At 43.6% G+C, this 21,100-nt stretch overlaps 2 protein-coding genes across 6 annotated transcripts in view; one reads left to right on the top strand and one right to left on the bottom strand.

Moving 5' to 3' along the window:
* The window catches only part of LOC109952656 (zinc finger CCCH domain-containing protein 7B-like), a 16,813-nt gene extending 2,303 nt beyond the window's left edge, over positions 1-14,510 (bottom strand). Inside the window, exons 1-22 of one of the 2 annotated variants that reach the window (XM_020587838.1) lie at positions 14,122-14,510; positions 13,794-13,861; positions 13,630-13,666; positions 12,254-12,451; positions 11,566-11,724; positions 11,346-11,426; positions 10,910-10,969; positions 10,667-10,721; positions 9,671-9,831; positions 8,209-8,812; positions 7,942-8,003; positions 7,771-7,855; positions 7,306-7,464; positions 6,120-6,334; positions 4,386-4,486; positions 4,091-4,272; positions 3,854-3,939; positions 3,431-3,591; positions 2,975-3,080; positions 2,708-2,816; positions 2,098-2,234; positions 1,803-1,972 (exon numbers count right to left, since the gene is read on the bottom strand). In XM_020587838.1, coding sequence (XP_020443494.1) covers positions 1,803-1,972; positions 2,098-2,234; positions 2,708-2,816; positions 2,975-3,080; positions 3,431-3,591; positions 3,854-3,939; positions 4,091-4,272; positions 4,386-4,486; positions 6,120-6,334; positions 7,306-7,464; positions 7,771-7,855; positions 7,942-8,003; positions 8,209-8,812; positions 9,671-9,831; positions 10,667-10,721; positions 10,910-10,969; positions 11,346-11,426; positions 11,566-11,724; positions 12,254-12,451; positions 13,630-13,666; positions 13,794-13,852 — 2,987 coding nt within the window. In that variant the 5' untranslated portion in view covers positions 13,853-13,861; positions 14,122-14,510. The remainder of the gene's footprint in view (positions 1-1,802; positions 1,973-2,097; positions 2,235-2,707; positions 2,817-2,974; positions 3,081-3,430; positions 3,592-3,853; positions 3,940-4,090; positions 4,273-4,385; positions 4,487-6,119; positions 6,335-7,305; positions 7,465-7,770; positions 7,856-7,941; positions 8,004-8,208; positions 8,813-9,670; positions 9,832-10,666; positions 10,722-10,909; positions 10,970-11,345; positions 11,427-11,565; positions 11,725-12,253; positions 12,452-13,629; positions 13,667-13,793; positions 13,862-14,121) is intronic. The other variant, XM_020587839.1, reaches the window with a different exon arrangement.
* A 1,278-nt stretch (positions 14,511-15,788) lies between these two features.
* Positions 15,789-21,100, top strand: part of rangap1a (RAN GTPase activating protein 1a) — a 9,052-nt gene continuing 3,740 nt past the window's right edge. For 2 of the 4 annotated variants that reach the window (XM_020587859.1, XM_020587862.1), the window contains exons 1-11: positions 15,789-15,908; positions 16,614-16,733; positions 16,907-17,034; positions 17,471-17,530; positions 17,654-17,833; positions 18,049-18,183; positions 18,476-18,634; positions 18,861-18,974; positions 19,074-19,173; positions 20,000-20,084; positions 20,257-20,395. In XM_020587859.1, the coding sequence (XP_020443515.1) occupies positions 16,622-16,733; positions 16,907-17,034; positions 17,471-17,530; positions 17,654-17,833; positions 18,049-18,183; positions 18,476-18,634; positions 18,861-18,974; positions 19,074-19,173; positions 20,000-20,084; positions 20,257-20,395 (1,212 nt within the window). In that variant the 5' untranslated portion in view covers positions 15,789-15,908; positions 16,614-16,621. Of the gene's footprint in view, positions 15,909-15,935; positions 16,221-16,280; positions 16,529-16,613; positions 16,734-16,906; positions 17,035-17,470; positions 17,531-17,653; positions 17,834-18,048; positions 18,184-18,475; positions 18,635-18,860; positions 18,975-19,073; positions 19,174-19,999; positions 20,085-20,256; positions 20,396-21,100 lie in introns of those variants that run through there. The other 2 variants (XM_020587860.1, XM_020587861.1) reach the window with 2 other exon arrangements.

Genomic DNA, 21,100 nt, shown 5'->3' with positions numbered 1-21,100 from the left:
CGACCGATAGTCCTTCTCCATGGCCTCACCGAACTCTTCCCAGACCCGAGTTTTTGCCTCCGCAACCGCCTGGGCTGCAGCCCGCTTGGCCTGCCGGTACCCGTCAGCTGTCTCAGGAGTCCCACGAGCCAACCAGGCTCGAAAGGACTCCTTCTTCAGCTTGACAGCAGCCCTTACTTCCGGTGTCCACCACCGGGTTCGGGGATTGCCACCACAACAGGCACCAGAGACCTTACGGCCACAGCTCCGAACGGCCGCATCGGCAATGAAGGTGGAGAATATGGTCCACTAGGACTCAATATCTCCAGCCTCCCCCGAGATCTGGTCAAACATGTTTTGACAAGTTAATTGTGTCGTTTTGCATGAAGTGATAGACATGTTGATACGGACAGCTCTTCCTACCACTAGGCCTTTAAACCTCGACAACTGATTTCTGACCACTGGAGGGCACTGCATTAAGTTGGAAACACTGACATCCAGATGTGTGACAGATGAAGGGAGACTTGAATTTCCAATTGTTTCTGATATTTCAGATGACTGAATTTAATGATTTAGATTGTTTTATTATTCTAATGTTTATTCTTCTCAGTTACAGACTGTGTTTGTGCTAACTTGCTAGACATTATGTACTTTTTATCATGATTGTATTAATTATATTACAGTAGAAAGTAGGCATTACTACAGTATGTATGGTTTGTCTACTGATGACGTTCTAGTAATCCTGAATTAGTATTTACTCTACATTAAGCTTTACAATGTGATAATAGTGTTTTGTTTTAGTAATCCTAGCTGATAGTTCACAATATGTTAAAGCTTACTTAAGGACCTACAGATAAGATATAGGAGGTTTCACGTTCGGAAATGTTTCACTCTGACATGCAGTTGTTGTGACAGTGAATGCCCTTTGTCTGAAATCCAGATGCATCATGCAGACAATGGTGCAAGTCTTCTTTCTGTCATGTTTCATCTCCTCCCTGACGAGTTATGGTTCAGCTTATCTTACGAAAACACGACTTGCTATTATGTCCCACGAGTTCTCATGTCTAGGAGCTAAAAACACACACAGGATGCCGAGATGCACCCCCGTCAGAAAACTCTTATCCAGTGGCGCTTTATTATTGTGTTGTTGTCGCCTTGTATGAAATGAACTACATATACAATGTAGGGTGAGTTGTGCTATAAACCAATCAGATGGTGTTGCCAGCTAGACAGACATCTTTGTCACTGCCACCGTCACTGTCGTGCTATCGTCTCTCACGTCAGATTCTCGGGGCCTTATGGTCTAGGGTTGTTAACTCCTGGCCTGAGTGATTATATCAGGGAGTTAAAACAGAGACTCAGTGAAAAGCGGGGCAGCTCCCTGTGTAATTCCACTCACGTTTCTCAACAAACCAGAACACGTTGGTTGCTTCTAAATAGCTGCTGGTTAACTTCCTACCAGTGAACTGACTCATGGCTGCAGCTCTAGGTCACTGAATGGCTTCATGAGGACGACACAGCGGGTTTGACACAGTGAGGGGATCTGGTTTGGAAGGAGGACGTTTCCTTCCTCCAGCAGAGGAGACCTGGTGCTGCCCTGGAGACACAGTTCCAACAAGCCTCTGTTGGTCACTGTGGGATAGTTTGGCCTTTCATTTCTCACCCAGCTCTATTATCACCATATTAAGTTGTTATGGAGGTGGAGAACCAGATTTTTACAAATTAAAGGTTGTGGTCAAGGTTTCTCAGCCGGTCCTGTGATACAACCCAGCAGCACTCTGCACTTCACTGCAACCAGCCACTGATCCAGGTAAAGGTCTTACTTGGGGCAGAGTTTGAAGCATGTGCCAGGGAATCGGTAGCTCCATGTCAGGGCCTCGTCCTCTCCCTCACAGCTGAAAACTCGGTCCTTGTGCTTCTCAGAGGAGATGTGCTGCTGCCACTGTCGCTCGCTGTTACTGTGCTTACCGCACAAACGGCAGTGGAAGCCATTCTGAAATACAGAAAAGCATGACCATCATCATCTCTTCTCGCAGAAGCACAATGAGGAAACAAAGTTTGAGTTGGGTGCCAGTGCAGCCGTTTATGGTCTGAACTGAAAAACAAAAGTCAACCCACCAATGGTTCAGCATAATCAGTCGGCATGATAATGTATTTTTCTTCTGGCGCAGGCTTCGTGAGCATGGCTCCGTCCGTTTGGCGGTTGTGATCATTTGACGTCAGCCACCGGTCGTATATCTGCTGCATGTCCCGCACTACAGGCACAAAGAACGTTCAGTGAGTCAGCACTAACAGGATCAGATCCACCAGCAGCCGTATTGTATTCTCCCCTTCTTTAAGCACTACGCTGCTTTTCATGTGGTTATGTAGTCTCACACTGGGTCAACAGCTCTTTTATCTGCAATATTATTCTTCCAAAGATTTCCTATGTACATGTACGAGTGCACCTGTGACCTGATTCCAATCAGCCTGTCGATGTCTATATTCAAATGCCCTGTCGGATGCCTCCTGATCAATGATGAGAGGAATGTTAACTGCATTTGTGGAGTTAAACTGCACGTTGTCTCTAGTGCAGGTTTCACAGTACAATGTCCACATGAATGGAAACCACCAAACACAATGAGACCAGACAGGCAAAATACACCTTTAGCTCTTACAGAAGGTAGATTCTCCAAATTGCTTTTTTGTTTCATGGAAGCTGCGCTGCAGATCCGTTTTAATTACTCACAGTCATTATTCTTCATATACATCCACATCTCCTTCTCCTCTTGGCTGTGGGCAAAGGTGCAGTTTCCAGCATAGGTGCATTTCCTTTTCCTCACAATCTGAGTACATATCTGCAAGAAACAGATGACAACGTGCAGTAGAGACAAACCTTCAGGAGACACCATAATCAACAACAGCAGAAAAACAGACATAAAAGGCAAATAGATTTGGGAAGACCGTTGTTCATCAGTGTGCAGTTGCTGCATAAGAGCGGAGGAAGGACACCTACATCATACTGCAGAGGGAAGTTTTTGGCATGTGGCAGCGGTCGGACCTGAACCCATTTGCTTCTCTCCAAGGACATGACCAGCAGGACCCGTCTGTCTTTAGTCCACCTGAGAATGATGACACAAGAAACACTGTAGGTCAACATGTTGTATTTCTGTTTCTGAATGCCTCAGTGATACGTGAGAAATGTTGTGTTGTGCTGAGGGAACGTTCCTACACACTCAGCATTGACTTTTTCCATAATTTCAATGCAGCAAGATATAAAAATGGAGTCTCTCGCTTGGTCTTCTGATGAGGGGTTAAAGTCATGCCTAGCACCAAGTGCTCTGTGTTGAAAACTAGTAACACCACATGACACCATGGGACACAGTGATGCTGACAGATAGCGTATATAATTCCAGAAACAACCGCCGATAACATTTTCCATTATAGGAACAATGAAAACTTTCCTACTCACATGTGTCTGGCCTTGGCTGTGCAGTACTTGAGGGCTTTGTCTGGTTCACTTATCAAACCACCCTGCCAGCACTGAGCACAGGCAAATTTCATCTTCATATTCAGAGTCTTCCCGGCTCCTCCTCCTCTCGGCTTGTTCCCACCGTTTCCAGAAGAAATCTGCTTAATAATAAATAACAAAGTGACAATGACTTAACTTTCTTCTTCTTCTTTCACTCTCCACCCAGTGCAGTGGCAAATTCAACATGTTATGATTTATGACAGTTCCTAGACCAAAAGTTTAGCAAATTTAAATGAATGTGGGAAAAGAAATTCAGTCAGTAAACACAGTAACGAGACAGTGAGGTGGTGTCACTACAGGACGAGCTCTAACAAGACAGTCTAAAAAGAAAACAACTATAAAATGACCAAAACAGGTTCTCACTCGATATCCTTTGTGTTTGCTCGAGTCTTGCTCCTGTTTTTCATAGCACTTTGTGGATACTTTCACAATCTCATCATGGCTGATACCTGGAAATAACAAACGCGCACACACACAGAAACAAGGTTTCTACAAGCTGCTGTTATTTCCTGGTCGTTACACAGAATACTGAATTCTACCTGCCTATAACAGTTATTAGCATTTTAATGCGTCTACTTCCACTGTGTGTGTCTGACAGACCTGTGTCTCGCTGCACCTTCCAGGTTTTCAGCTCTATGACAGAGTGGGCGAACACACAGTTGTCCTTTCTCTGGCAGCCGTAGCGGATGCTTTGGCGGCATAACTCCAAGTGGCACATGACGCTCAGTGGACGGACCTTTTCGTACTTCACTATGTGGGTCCTCACCACAAAAGCCAAGCACCTGATGCGCACAGGGGAGAAATCAGAATCTTTAAGATTATGAGAAAGACATGGGAGCTAGAGGTTAAGAGGAGGAGGACTCAAAGTAAACACGTGTATCATAACAATGCTTACTTATTAGCGTCAAAGGTGTGGTGGACATCCAGGTTAGAGCAGATGGTGTGATTTACTGTGCTGCGCTTACTGATGATTGTAGGTTTACTGTCATAGCATTCCTGGAGAGGTAGGAAAGGAAAACAGAAGAAGGAGGAGAAGGACAGCAGGACAGGTAGGAACAAAGAAGGGCAGACACACAAAGAGACAGACATACTGAATAAGAGGAAGACCGTCTCAACACATGAATCAGTCTATTAAGAGACAGAAAAACACAGTGTAAATGTTCAACATTTACACAGAAAAACACAGTGTAAATGTTCAACAGACAGTAGAATAACAATAGATACACAAGTGAAACAGCCCACGACTCATGGATAGAACAAACACTGGCTGAGCTCCCAGCGTTTTTTAATCTACTCTGAGTTAATGTAAAGCTGACGGAAGAAGCTTCACGTCCTGTTACTTGATGGAAAACAGCAGCAGTTCGGCCTTGAAATGACAGACAGATAAACTTCATGTGTAATGTCTTTAAAATTCTGTTGATCATGTCTGTGGAGTACAAAAATGGCGTATTTATTCATGTGGGTGGCTGTGGCTCATGAGGTAGGGCAGTCGTCTCCTGACCAGCAAGTTGGTGGTTCGACTCCCGGTCTCCCCACATGCCTAAGTGTCCCTGAGCAAGACACTGAACCCCGAATTGCTCCTGGTGGCTTGACTAGCGCCGGTGCATGGCAGCTTGTCGTCATCAGTGTGTGAATGTTGTGTGTGAATGGGTGAATGGTGTATCATCTCTGTAAAGCGCTTTGGCCAGTGCAACACACTGTGAGAAAGCGCTATATAAAATACAGTCCATTTACCATAAATAAATACAAAAGATGTTATAAATAAGCATAAAATTGAATTAGTAAATCAAACTAGTACATAAATAATTAAAAACAATTACATGTACAAATATATAGATGGACAAATTAGCAATATTAATATTATTGCTTCTACATTTCAACATAACTACAAGTTTTTATTTTTGTGTCTGCATTTTAATTAGGTCTGTGGTGCTCAAGGAACTACTAAAATATAACTGATCACAAGACTTACAACGACATATCGGTAAATAGAAATGTATATATATATCATGTAAATGGGCTAAATCTACAGAAATGTATTCATAATTTACATTCATTTATCATCATCTAATATATATTTGAGCTTTACTTCTATATTTATGCAAACGTTTATTTATTGATAAGTCTTTTTTTCCTGCCAGAAATAAATAATTTAAATGAAATAGGAGGAGAGGCGACATATAGTAAATGTACACTTCTGTTCTCATCCAGAAACTCCAGGCATATTAGTGCTAACATTAGTACTGCTTTTAAATCCCTTTTTATTCTTTTCTTTATTTATTGTTCACTTAGTCTTTTTTTATGTTGGACCATAATCTATAGGCCTTTGATATTTTCTCTTATACTGGATGTAAACATCTTTCTTCTGTACTGTTGGAAGTTGTTTAAAAATATTAATAAGGATGCAACAGGAAAAACTTGTGTTCTTCATGATTTAAGGGAGGCCTGAATGCATAATAACAATTTCCAACAACATTACAGAATTTCTAAGAATAATACACATATAGAACATAGTAAACATGTTTTTAAAATCACATATTATAGCAAGGATCAGTACAATGTAGCTGGATATGAGCAAATCTGAAAGCAGGTTTGTAAAATGATAACTGTGTATAAACTGTCCACTAACCTGGCAGAGGAACATGAACGCGCCCTTGTGTTCCTGTAGAAGGCGTATGATGCTGTTGACGGGGTCCAGTCGGACACCCGTGCTCTCAAACAGCAGGTTTCGGTCCAGCGTCCCCTTCCTCTCTTCTGTCCACACATCGATCTCCAGCTGGTTGTAGGCAAACGTACATTTCTCTCCATACTTACATATGCCCAAATCGCCCGAGTTCAGCAGCTCTGCACATACAAGAAACCAGTGGTGGAAAGTAACTAAGTACCTTTACTCAATTACTGTATTTAAGTACAATCTTGAGGTATTAAAACTAGCCCCCACTCCCTTTACCAGCTGCAACATTAAAATGTGATGTACAGGAATGTGAAATGTGCCGTTCTGCATGAGTACTTTTACTTTTAGTTAGTATGCTTTGATGCTAATACGTTGTACTTAAGTAACATTTTGAATGCAGGACTTTTACTTGTAACAGTATTTTTACACTGCTGTGTTGCTACTTTTACTTAAGCAAAGGATCTGAGTACTTCTTCCACCGCTGTACGAAACTACACAGGTGACTCACATAAACACGGTCACATTAGCTTTTATCAGACGTTTCCTCTTTAACTGCAGTTGGTTCATGTCTGACATGCCTGTCCAGCTCCCTCTACTGTTTCAGACCTTAGTTAATGCCCCTTCAAACCAAAGTATAAAAAGAAGGGTCATACTGACACCAGAAGTGAAACTCAGATGCTGTATTTGCAGAGGGAGGTTCTCCCAGCTTCAGCCTGTCAACCAGTGATTGACAGAGCAGTCAGGCCATGAAACACAATGAGGAATGTGTGACCTCAGACTCAGTCGTGATGTGAACTCCTCTATTTACATTCCAAAGGTCTGCTAAAGGAATTTACATGTCAAACACCATAAAACATCCACACACATTTCCGCCACAACACAACACAGCAGTGTGCTAAAATGCTGTGACTTCACTCGTTCATTAAACACTTTCCAATTAATGACATGGTCTATAATCACATAAGCCGCTAATGTTCTAATGTTCATCGTGCCCATTGAGCTGCAGTTATTACTTATACTGGTGTCATGACACGTGCACTCTGCAAATCGGTTTACCTACAAAAACAAGCCATGAACAATGAATCCCAACAAACAGAGCAGATCCAGATATTGATCACCTATCTGATTTGGACGTCCTTACCCTTGCAGAGTACAAACGGCCCTCTGAAGGACGTCCGAGGCATCGGGCGCACTCTCGTCCACTCTGAAGGACAACCTGTCTTTCGTCTACATAACAGAATGTCTTGCTTACAGCTGTGGGCCAGGTCTGGCTTGTGAACGTAAGTATATATCCCCAGACCTGAAAACCAAACGTTACACAAACAGAAAAAAATATTAAGAAAATATTCAACGGAAAATGAGGAGTTGGTGTTTTGTTCACATATACATCTGTGCAGACTGTGTTATTTCTTGTGACTTATTCTGAATTGATTTTTGTCAGCCTGGACCTTTTTGCCCTTCTCTCAACCTTAGAAGAAGCACTTCAGGATGCACATGAATCCACAAGTTCCAATGAAGGACTATTACAAGGCATTAACCTGCCTGACAGTAAAACTGTCAATGCTTTCTTGCAGCTAGTTTGAGGCAGGACTGGATAACAATGTACCTTCCCGAGGGAAACAGGCAGAGCAGGCCTGCAGGAACTCGTGGGTGGACGACAGAGGGTTAGAGATCACAGCCGCCGCTTGGTCCTTTAAGGCCACAGTAGGAGTAAGATGTCAGTTAATGGTAACCAAACACAAAAAAAGAGCTGGTAACACAATCCAGGTCATCTTACTTTGTAGTTATTCTTTGGAGATCGTATTACAGGACCTGCAGCTCTAAGCGGGCCTGGGATATCTGGGGAGCAAACAGAGAAACAAATGACAGAGTATGTACCATACATGAGTAATGTGTACACGCTGCAGCAAATGGCCTAAAACATGCCAAATATTCAGAAGGCTGGTGTAGCTAATCTAAACATCTACAGCTCTATGGCAGCTAAAAAAGGACAGGCCTCCTGCTTTGTCAATAATATAGTAAGGCACCAGTAAATGATAATCACCAGCTGAGCTGAAATCGGAGAGCAAGTCCAGGCCTGTTCCCCCAACGGAGACTCCTGCTAAAGGTTCGCCAACACTTTGCACTGAGGGAAATGAGTCCAGGGCATCAAGAGAGCCAAGCTGGTCCACACCTTTCACACCACTTTTAAGGACATCAGCAATGCAATCCCCTAGATCTGAGACATTCTCCAGGGGATCTAGCTCATCTAGCAACTCATCAAGGGACTTTTCCTCTGTGTCCAGTTCTGTCAGGCTTTCATCAACTCTCTCAGTCACAGCAGCACTTGGTATTGTGTCCAAGAAGTTATCCAGGGAGTCAAGGCCATCCAAGGCATCCAGTTCTGAGTCTGGAACACCAGCACTGCCTCCAGTCCCTGGGAAGAAATCATCTAAGCCATCAAGACCTTGCAAGGTCACGAGGTTGTCCAGGGTGTCTAGTGTTGCAGCTGTGGTGCTGGGCCCACCACCTGAAAAGGAGTCCAGGGAGTTCAGCTGGCTGACGGCTGAGCTGAAGAAGGCTGGGGGGAGCTGGGGTGTTGGGGCAGGCAGGACAGAAGGCCCCGTGTGTGTGCAAATGGACGTCCTGCTGGGGACTGAGAATGCTGTCTGGGCGTAGGAAAAACATGGAAGGAAACTCAAGTGAATACGGTTGGAAAACGACAAAACGTAACAAAGTACCACAACGCCTCGATTTAATGAATAGATGCAAAGGTTTTGGTGGACATTGGCCGACAACAGCTAGGAAACTCACTGGATTATTACTATTCACTAAAACAATTAAGTGAAACAAGATGCAACAGCTACATTACTTAAAGCTGCACTAATCATCAAATCAGTAAGTGTAATGTGAAAGGTGGCGCTCACAGTGACCCCACAGAGGTTCATCGCTCCAGATTCTCTTTGTGGTTCTAGCTTTTATAACTGTTTTGTGGATGAAAACTCTCATCTGCATTTCTAGTATGAAACTGTTTCATGGGGGAACGTGCTGATAAACCCACAGTATACTACTGTACCTCCCCAGCACCAAACACCAGATTTATATCTGGTGCTTGGTGCTGAGGCAACCATCTGGTCAAGAGCCAGATGTTTCCCTCGGGAGCTGGTGGAGGTTGACACACAACTAAACCCAGAGTTATTATTGGACTAACTTCTTTCATTTAGGAACAGGTTTGAAAAGGATCTAATGATGTTCCTGGTGATGAATTAGGTCTCTACAGCAAGATTCAAATTTAACAATTTGCACCGAAATGAACAAAGTGGTTTGCAATCTGTTGCACCAATCATCCTTGGATTTTTTTTTGCATGTTTTGTTTTTTGTGCAGCTCCAAGCATTTATTTTGACATGCCTTCCCAGACCTTCCAGTTTAGTAATACTCTACAACCAAGGACACATTCAATCTTTATCACTGACAGAAGTTAGACCCTGGTTTTCAAGGACAACTGCAGCACAAACACAGATTTGACCTCAGGAGGCTCCTGTTTAGCAGGGAAGCAGTCGAGCAGGCTGTCCAGGTCGTCCCCCATCAGCTCAGTGTCCTCCAAAGTGTCCACCCCATCAGGCAGTGAGGAGACAGCAGGTTGGTGATCGCTGGGAATGCTGTCCCGAGGCATGCTGGGAAAACTGACTGAAGAGAAGCAGGAGGAAAAATATTTATATCTGATTTGTTACTGATTTTGTGCAAACTATTCAAGCTAATGTGGAGACAGTGGCCTCAGAAAGCATTCAGACCACTTCACTTTTTGCACAGATGATTTGTAGATTTAATGCCAGATAGATAAAACCATTTCTGTCCATCAGTCTGCACTCAACAGTGCATAATGACAAAGCGAGCAGTCGCCCCAGTCTCAGGTTTCTGCACTCTGGAGCAGGTTTTTCTTCCAGGACCTCTCTGTGTCTGGCTGCATTCGTCTTTCCCTCTGTTCTACCAGTCTCCTTGTCCCTGCTGCTGAGAAGCCCCCCCCACAGCAGGATGCTGCCCCCACCATGCCTCACAGTAGGGATGTTGTTAGCAGGTGATGAGCAGAGCCTGGTGCCTTTTCCAGCATCTTCTCCATTAACGCAGAGGACCTCTGAACCTCTGTCCAAGGGACTGTTGAGTTCTCAGTCCCCTCCCTGACCGACGCCCTTCTTTCTGGTCTGATGCTGACTCCAGGACGAGTCCTGCTGGCTCCAGACTTCTTCCATGTCCCAGTTACAGGGGCCACTCAGAGTTTTAGACATGGTTTCATCCCCTGGTCCTGATCTGTGCCTCACCACAGTGGTCTACTTGGACTTCACGTCTTGGTTTGTGTCCTGAACTGCAGTGTGAACCGGGGGGACCACACAGGTGTGTGTTATGGGTTAAGGAGTAGACTGATGAGCAATAATGGCAACTTTATCCATCTACACCACAGCAAAGTGTGCACAAAGTGAACACGTTCTGAAGCCACTGTACAATTCTGATCCAAGTCTATTCACACCTGCTGAAAAGCCACTCAAAGTATTCATCTCATTTCCTAAATGAGCTTCAGACACCTGAAGGTGAAAAGGAAAGAGCATTTAGAACATTATCAAGCACAAATAAATGTCTGAATGATACTAAATCACTGTCAGCTGAGAGGTTTTCTTAATTAGGAACTAAAATGTTTATTATTAGAATATACCGTGATTTGTAGGAAGTGTATTTTGCAGTGTACGGTGAATGAAGGTAATGTGGAACTTGCCTTTATGACTTCAGCAGTCATGTTTCCATTTGCAACACTTCTTGTGTTGTGTGCTTCTCTCTGGGAAACACAAGACAACACACTGGATGACACAGCAAACTGAGGCCCAAACAAAAACTAACCTCCACCACGTCTGCATCACAGTTAGGTGAAGTGACTGTATACAGTAAGAGACGATACAAACATGTCAGAGATTTTTCTTAACCCTGTAACAGACATGATTTTTAAGAGGTATTCAATTCACTGGACAAGCCAAAATTACGAGTACATTAAGTCATAATGTATATGCTGATATCACAACATACAGTAAAACTGCAGTGTGATGTGGGCAGCTTTCCATGTCCCACCCTTGGACTGCATACTATCTGACCAAACCTAAATGCTTTCACTTGGATTTATCAGTGAACAAATTCTGTCCAATCATCATTTTACTAACCTTTGCACTGACATAGGGTTTTCGATTTTTCAGCCCCAGATGGACAGCCAGCTCCTGTGCGAGTTCATTCACCTGTTTATCCTGTGAAAACAAACTAATGAATCCAGTGCATTAACATTGAGTCAGTGAGATGTAAGGCAAGTGATGCATGAAAATAACATTTAAATTCAAGCTCTTCTGACAACATTCTTAGAGCCAATTGATTCTGAGCTTCCTTTACCAGACGAGTGAAGAGCAGACAGTCCGTGGTGCAGTTGTAGGCCTCCCTGTACTTCCCAAGCTCCTTCAGGCAAAGCGCCTTCCTGTACAGAGCCTTGTGGCTTTCCTTACACACCTCCAAAGCACAGTCGCAGTCCTCCACACCTCGATCGTATTCCCCCTGCGGTGATCATGGGAGATGGCAGGACATGGTGACAGGAGTGTAATGGGCACAAGTAAAGGCACACAAATGCACAACTATACAGTTAAATCAGTGTATACAGAGATATTTGAATTCTTTCATTTTAATGTAGGGTCTCCTGTAGGAACACAATCACACTCGTTATCCTCATTTATTTTTATTATTTGATTTATAAATACTAGAAGTCTCCACTGTGTTTTAAACGAACAGACATATAAACTGTATTTCCTCTTTTTGCATCTGATATCAACTCTCACTCACAATAAATCAAACTGCTGCAGGTCAAAGTCCTGACTTGCTCAGTAATTATTATGGATTGATTCTGGTTTATCTAGCTGGCAGCTCACTGACTCACACTCAGGTCTGGGTGTGTAGAAGCTCGTCACAAACCCGATTAGCCTTAGATACAATGTTTCCCAAACAGCTGTCTACAAGTGAGTCATTCTGCTGCAAACGTGCACGATGCTGTGCCGTCCAGAAACGCACAACACCACATACTGCATCTCACCATATTGTGGTAGGCAGCAGCCCGGTTGACATACAGGCTTTCCCATAAAGCCTTGGTGATCTGGATCTCCTCTGCTGCAGCGTAGCGCGAGACGTTCAGGCCTTCACTGAACTCTTTCACAGCCTGCTCCCACTCCTTCTCTCTGAACAAGGCATTGCCCTCCTCAAGCAGGTTGAACACTAACTGGGTCAGGAAGTCCTGAGAGGAGGAAGGTCATAAGATAAGGGTCTACAGCCACACTGGTGGTTCTGTAGGGCTGTAGTGGAGTTAAACGCTACAGTCAGCATGCTAACGTGCCCACATATTGTTTACTGTGAGTTTAACATGTTAGCATGCTCATATTTGCTGATTATCACTGAACACAAAGTACAGCTGAAGTATTTTGTCACAGGTCAAATTTTCTGGCGCTGAGGGGAAAGTTACAGGGTCACAACAGGTGTTACAGTTTATCCATAAATGTGAGAGTGAGACCAGTGTTGGGCAAGTTGCTTTACAACTGTAATCAATTATTCATTACACATTACTCATTGCTAAATTATTTATTATTATTATTATACTGGTTTAAAAAAAAGTGTTACTTTACTTTTATTACTCAGCTGTCAGCTCAGTTAAATGTGCCCTTTAAAAAAACACCAAAATATAAATAAAATATTAGAGAACAGACAAAGTGTGTTCAGGGTGAAGGCCAGGAGTTCAGCAACAGTTTAGTCATGTGACTGCAGTTTAACACCAGTCAAAAGCTTTAACACACCAGCATTTTACTGACATTTAGGCAGCTTGGTGAATAAGAAATCAACAGTTTTGGGGAAAAAAAAAGTCACTAAAAACTAAAAATGTATGTTTTTTATATGAAACGGGCCTTTTTCAGTTAACTTCCATCTTTTCTGCAGCAGTGGAAGTAAATGAAGCCTTGACAACTGATACAAGCAATTCCTGGAGGTGTCCCAACAACAACAGATTCTGTCTGTACAAAGGCAGTGTTGGAACAGACTGTTACTACACCCCGGGAAGCATCATTTGGAAAATGAAAGTCAGAGCTTTACAGGGTTTCATCCTGTAGCAGGGCAATGAGCTAAAACACCTCCAGGCTGTGGACAAGGAAAGAACAAGTGATGAAACGGCAGCACGGTGTCCACACTTTCCAGATGAAGAATGAAAGTAATATACAAGTGCAACACATCTGTGGGGACTCCTGCAACAGTGCTGTCTGTCCAAACAACAACACGGCCGTGTTCTGCGGTTGGAACACACTGATAACTGAAAATTGGAGGTGATCTAAAACTTTTGACTGGTAGTGTATGAAGGCTATAGCACACAAAAGGGAAATGACAATGAAAAGGACACAATAACACAGTGTTTATAACAACATCTGGTACCTGGTAGCCTTCAGGATCTGGATACGCCAAGGAAGACCTAAAAGACAAAAGTAAACTTGCTCAGAAAAGTGCTGCCACATCTTCCTTATCAAGAAAAGGAATCATTCAGGGTCAGGGCAGCTTTCACTTTCTGTGCGCCCTCAAACAGAAACAAATAATCTCACTGTATAAATTTCAGAGCTTTGCTTATTTCCTCCTTGCGTTTCAGCCTGGCAGGGTCCATGCTTGTTGACTAAGAGGAAGACAAACAGACCACATGTGGATTAGACTGATGTTATGTTGATGGCGGCTATGACATGATGTTCGCCCACCTCCTTCAAAGGGAGAAAGCAAACAAACAATCACACATTTGTCACATCGTGCAAACACATTCTCTCTGGGCCTGTGTTGAGATTCATAGTAGCCACAAAGGTCCTGCATGCAACCCACTAACCCCCTGCACGCCCAGCTTGGCTATCATGGCGCGACTGGGCCAACTTTAGACACACCTACCCGATGAAGTGAGGAAGTTCATTGAATCGAGCAAAAATGTATAAGCGTGTCGTGATATATCCGAGGTCTGAAAGTACGGAAAACCTTTAGCAGCTGAGAGCCCGTGGTAGCAAACAGCAAAGAGGAAGGAGGCAGGAAACCCACTGAGCTTTGATGTGTAACATTCCAGCCCTCGGTTAAGTTTCGATTCCCAGCAGCCCCAGTTCGCACAGGAGCTAGCTGCGGACCTCTAGACTGGCTCTTTAATGAGGCTGAAGGTTTCCTGCCCTGAGTAGCGTCTCGCAGGCACCACTTCCTGCATTCAAGTCCCACGTCCAGTGTGCTCTTCTGCACATCGATGGATTAATGAACAATCTGTATCTGACATTATGCCAGTGGTGGAGGAAGTAGTGAGATTGCTGATTAGGTACAAGTGCTGCATTTAAAATGTTACTTAAGTAAAATGAGTAGTTATTAACTCATTTTGCAGAATGGGACATTTTATAATTACATTAGTTGTTGGATAGAGCATCAGCTTTCAACAAGGAGATGAGCTAACTATCCATCCATCCATTTTCCTCCGCTTATCAGGGACCGGGTCGCGGGGGCAGCAGTCTAAGCAAAGATGCCCAGACTTCCCTCTCTCCAGACACTTCCTCCGGCTCCTCCCAGCCGAGAGACATAGTCCCTCCAGCATGTCCTGGGTCTTCCCTGGGGCCTCCTCCCGGTGGGACATGCCTGGAACACCTAATTAGGAAGGCGCTCAGGAGGCATCCGAAAGAGATGCCCGAGCATCAACAATTATAATCCATCCGAAAGGATGGATTATAATTGTTGATGCATTTTGTTAGTTACTTATATAGGCCTATTTATAATTTGAAGGTCTCTGGTACAGGTCTCTAGTACTCTGTTTTAAGTACTATATTTTTATCCCTAATTATCTCATTTCAATGAACATTCCTTTGTTGTCTGCATTGTTACTGTCTGTTCATACTGTTTATGATGCATTGTTTGCACTTTCTGTTGCTTGTAAATACTGCTTATTTTGTTACATGACACAGCCTTATGCTGGTCTACTGTTTGCACATTGAGAGCCGATGTACCACAGTCAAATTCCTCATGTGTCCAACACACCTGGCCAGTAAAGCAGATTCTGATTCTGAAGCATTTAGCATACTGCTGGGTAAATTGAGAATTTACCATCAGGGATCAATAAAGTCTTGATTATATGATTATACTGTATTTTGCTGTATTCATCTGATTCTGACAAGTAACTAATGTGATCAAACATATGTGGTGCAGTAAAAAGTACAATGTTTGCCTCTGAAATGTTAAGTCCAAATATGAGGTAGCAGAAAATGGAAATACTCAAGTAAAGTCAAGATTATACTTAAGTATAGTATTTGAGTAAACCACTGTCTAAAGGATACATACACTCAGTGAGCAGCTTATTGCAATACTTCCTCCTTCATGGACGTGATTATTTGCAAAAGTTGATTCAACTGTATGATGATTGTAGAGGCTGTAGTTTGTGTGGCTGTTGAATTGTATTGTATTATACCCACTGATGTTGTTAGGGTGATTTTTTTCACAATGTGTTTCTCTTATTTTGTCCAGCTCATTCAATTCGAACGAGCCTATTGCTTTACAGAAATCCGTGAACGCACCGTTGTAGTCAAGTTGAACTACAAGTCCCGTGGCTCCCGGTTTGTGGTTGTCAAGTGGAATTGTGTTGGTTTGGTTTTGAGCGTCAGGAGCGAGCGGGAGTGTGTAACTGACCTGGGTTCAATCAGCACGACGCTGTTGTGGTAATTGTGCTATTCGTTTCTAAAGGGAGCAGGTTGAGTGACTGATTAGTTTCTGTAATATCGAATGAAAACGCAGGATCAGAATAACTAGCTAGTTAGCGGTTTACTGACGATGGACTAGAGAGGCCGAGTACAAGCACGTTCTGTCTCACGTTACTCATGGTAGCTAACTGGCTGACTGAATCGTCCCATTTATAATCTCAAAATCACCGGAGTGAATTTGCCAAATATTCGGTAGACGTATGTTACGGAACTAACCCGTCAACTGTCGTACAAGCTCCACCGGCATCAAACCATTACGCAAGCTGTTAGGTGTGTTAGCATAACGTCAGTAGCAGTGAGCTAATGCTAAGTGCCGACTGCTCACAAAGGGGAAGCTGGTCTGAGCTTTCCATCAACACGTGATGGTTAATGCCAGAATATTCTTACATTATTCAGTATTTTTGTGTTTAAGTGGCCCCTATTAGCTGGTCATTGTTTGTGTTTAACGTTAATCGACAGTAACTGCTATCTAGGAGTAGAGGAAACCGGTTATGTCACTGGACAGTACTACTTATATAGTACATCTTGTAAAGGGTAAATCTGATCTCTGTGGTCAGAGTCCCACTGGAATTCATGAGGTACTCTATGTGCCCGTCGGTCCTTTGCAGGCACCAGAATTGTTGTGAAGTAAAAGGGAAGGTAAATCATCAGTCTGTCCCTCAGGTGTCCCGATGGCGACAGACATTGTTGCGCAGTTGGCCGACTCTCTGGCCAAGACTGGAGTAGAGGAAGGAGAGCTGAGCTACAAAGACCAGGGAAGAAAGCTGAACGATGCCCAGTCAGGTGAGTGTGTGGAACCCTGCCTATAAACCAGGGGTGTGATTACAATAAAAACAAACAAAAACCTGAAGTCTTGGTTTTAATGGCTTTCCTTCTTATGTCCTAACTGTTTATTTGAATCCCTGTCACATTTCACTCTCCCATCTTTTGAACCTGTAACCTCTTGCTCTCTCCAGTGGAGGACATGGTGAAGGAGATCCAGGACTTTGAGGGTTTGCAGGCTTTGAGGCTAGGGGGGAACACTGTGGGTGTGGAGGCAGCAAAGGCAATCGCCAAGGCCCTGGAGGCAAAGAGCGAGTTCAAGGTAGGAAGTGTTTGCACTACCTATTCATTCTTATTTTGAATCCTGCAGTCAACTTTTTTAAGCTGTTACCGGAAAATATTTGATATTTTTCCTTGATAAATATCAACTGATCTGCTAAATCAAAATACAGTGACAGTGCCATCACAATTTCCTTACGTGCGATTTGATGCCAACTAATAAATTTTGTTTTCCAACCGGCAACTTCAGAACCTAAAGATACCTAATTTACTTTCACACAACATATGAATAGCAACAAATACCAGGGAATGTTTGGCAACTTTGCCTGAAAATATTTCTAATTATTTTCACTAGATTTATTTTTGTTATCCAGCTGTGATATATTGTACTGTAGTAGTGTTTTTGTAGTACTGAATATATTCGAGACTGTATCTTGGCTGCCTTTGACACTTTGTCTTTTATGTAATCCCTGCTTCAGCGCTGTTACTGGAGTGACATGTTCACAGGCCGCCTGCGCTCTGAGATCCCACCAGCCTTGGTAATGCACTTGTTGAAATATTCCACACTTCCCATTTACTGAGTTAGTACATACCTTAGCTGTAACTTAAGCAGCCAAAGCTCAAGTTGTCCTGCCAAGTTATTTTGTCTACTTGTGTTGTAGAATTCACTGGGGGATGCTCTGATGCTGGCCGGTGCCAGGTTGACTGTTTTAGACCTCAGTGATAATGCCTTTGGACCTGATGGGATAAAGGGGATCGAGACGTTGCTGAAAAGCGCCACCTGCTACACACTGCAGGAGCTACGGCTCAACAACTGTGGCATGGGCATTGGAGGGGGCAAGGTACCTCAAGAGTTAGATGAAGTTGTCATTGTTGAAAAAAATTACTTACAAACTGGACAAGAGTACAAATGCATAGATCCCATTAAATATCGCCTCTGCTGATGTTTGGGTGGATGGCATCAGAGCTGAATACATCTGTTTATGGACTCCTCAGATCTTGGCTAACTCGTTGATCCAATGCCATAAACATTCCAGTGCAAATATGGACTCCTCAGATCTTGGCTAACTCATTGATCCAGTGCCATAAACATTCCAGTGCAGCGGGTGCCCCCCTCAGCCTGAAGGTGTTTGTTGCAGGGAGGAACCGCCTGGAGAACGATGGAGCCACTGCCCTCGCTCAGGCCTTCCAGGTACAGGTTGAACTACTGCTTAAGCCTTGAACTCTTTACTTGTTGACTGACAAAGAGATCTAGGAAAACACAGCAGAGTCTGTTCTGATGAAGGACTTGACATCATCATGTACTGTGGGACATTTTACTACAGCGAGCCTTCTTGAAGCATCTTGGATAATTATTGTTAAATACTGATCTCAGGCCAGTTGTTTTCTGTGCAGTCTTGTCTGGCAGTTCATTTTTTTTGACTACTTGACTGGAGTTCTCTGTGTAGGCACCATAATCTTATGACTACAGTTTTTGTTTCCAGCTGATGGGCAGCTTGGAGGAGGTTCACATGCCCCAGAATGGTATCACTCACCCTGGTGTGACGGCTCTGGCCACAGCCATGCAGCACAACACAGGACTCCGCATCCTCAACCTCAATGACAACACCTTTACTGAGAAGGGGGCTATTGCCATGGCTCAGGTACAGCGATGTCACAGATAACTGTGATCTCTTTAACAGGCAGATGAAGCCAGCAGGGTTGATGTTCCATGTCTGGAAAGGGCTTTGGTCTGTCTACCATTTGCTACTGATCTCTGCTGACAGGTTCTGGCATGAGATAAATATTTGGCTTTCTATAGAGAACATCATCCAGTAATTTGTCAGTCGCAATCAGTCTTACTTATAATCCTCTTTGTGTCCTTCACAGGCCCTAAAACACCTCCACAGTATCCAGGTGATAAACTTTGGAGACTGTCTGGTGCGGCCAGCAGGAGCCAAGGCTATTGCAGAAAGTGTAGCAGAGGGACTTCCAATCCTCATGGTGAGTGAGTAGTGCACGTCCCACTGGCCCCAATCAGACCTGTGCTGTCAAGAAGGGTTTTTATGTTTTGTTTGACATTTTCCTCGTTACATTTAACAGGAACTTAACCTGTCATTTGGCGAGATCACGGAGGAAGCTGCTCTGGCTGTGGCACAAGCAGTGAAGGACAAGGACCAGCTGAAGAAACTGGACCTAAACGGTAAAACCTGCAAAGAGCTAATCCTTCACGTGACCTACCTTTTTCATATGAAGACTTAGATTTTTGTTTTAGTATTGTAAAAAAAAAAAAAAAGGAACATTCATGTTTCAGCTGAGGTGCAGTTAGCTGGTATCCTTTTCAAAAGTACAAATGCTCGCTTTAAAACTGCTGGAGGGTCTAGTGAGACTCAAAACAAACTGACACTGTAAGTTTCTCTTTGCCCCTGCATTAATTTCCTGTTTCCTAGCAATGATGTAAATTGCAGATGCCTGTTGTGACAAACTATACAAACTGCAGCCTCCATTCTGAAACTAGCTGGCTAAGAGTAAACATGTCAGACGTGTAGAACACTCTGGTTACTGCGACACAAAGCTCCAGTTCCTCCCTAATTAAAATCACATTAATTCAACACAAAGGTAAAATCCTGACCATGCTAGGTGGCTAATGCTACCAAAACAAACAGGTTAGCTTTAGATGCTAACACATCCAGAAGGAAGAAGGCCACATCTGGATCCAGTCTGAGTCCTCTGGCTGCTTTTAACCCTCTCCATGTCAAACAGCCAAACCCATGTTAACCCTGGTTGTTGCTCTTTCTTTGTCCCACTCTCTCTGTGCTAAAGACGCCACCTCTTCACTCTGACAGCTGCTGGTGGGGGGTGTAGCTGAGAGACACCACGTCCTGTCTCACTGTCACTGGGGTTATCAGACGAAGTCTTACCACTTCTATCAGTGGTTCTAGAGTAATGGATTAAATGTTATCTCTAGTGCTTCTACTTTGTGTTTTGTTTGTAGAGATTTTATTCTGACTGGTCTCTTTGGTTTTCAGGTAACTGTCTGGGTGACGATGGCTGCAAAGCTCTGAAAGACGCCATGGACTGCATGAACATGGCCGACGTTTTAGGATCACTCAGGTAATCTTGTTCTACTACAGTGTCTTTTACTTTGTGTCAACATCAGAACTGGGAGTGTGTTGCACTGTGTAGTTGTGCACTTGAAATATCTGACCAGTTTTGTAACATAGAACTGGTGCAGCCGCCCTCGTCCCAGAACAAGAGCTTCACTAATGAGCTGTGTTTGCCTCAGTGATGATGAAGGTGATCCAGAAGATGATGACGACGATGATGACGACGATGATGATGATGAGGATGATGATGAGGAAGTGGAGGAAGAATTAGAGGAGGAGGAAGAGGAAGAAGAGGAAGAGGAAACCAGTGGCAACCAGGTCATATAAATGGTTTATTACTTGCTGATAGTGTACATGAGTCGAGTCTAGTTTAAATCACACACACACACACATACACACACACACACACATATACAGGTGCATCTCAATAAATTAGAATGTCTTGGTAAACGGGTGCAGTGACTTTGGTTTTCAAAAAAAACACAGTGGACCAACACCAGCAGATGACATTGCACCCCAAACCATCACAGACTGTGGAAACTTAACACTGGACTTCAAACAACTTGGGCTATGAGCTTCTCCCTTCTTCCTCCAGACTCTAGGACCTTGGTTTCCAAATGAAATACAAAACCTGCTCTCGTCTGAAAAGAGGACTTTGGACCACGTCCAGTTCTTCTTCTCCTTAGCCCAGATAAGACACCTCTGACGTCGTCTGTGGTTCAGGAGTGGCTTGATAAGAGGAATACGACAACTGTAGCCAAATTCCCTGACACGGCGGTGTGTGGTGGCCCTTCATGCCTTGACCCCAGCCTCAGTCCATTCCTTGTGAAGTTCACCCAAATTCTTGAATTGATTTTGCTTGACAAGACTCTCAAGGCTGCGGTTCTCTCGGTTGGTTGTGCACCTTTTTCTTCCACACTTTTTCCTACCATTCAACTTTCTGTTAACATGCTTGGATACAGCACTCTGTGAACAGCCAGCTTCTTTGGCAATGAATGTTTGTGGCTTACCCTCCTTGTGAAG

This window comes from Monopterus albus, unplaced genomic scaffold, assembly GCF_001952655.1.
Source record: "Monopterus albus unplaced genomic scaffold, M_albus_1.0 scaffold483.1, whole genome shotgun sequence".
NCBI classification, from domain to species: Eukaryota; Metazoa; Chordata; class Actinopteri; order Synbranchiformes; family Synbranchidae; genus Monopterus; species Monopterus albus.
Note: the sequence above shows the minus strand (reverse complement) of the source record. Positions and strands in the feature narration are given on the sequence as shown.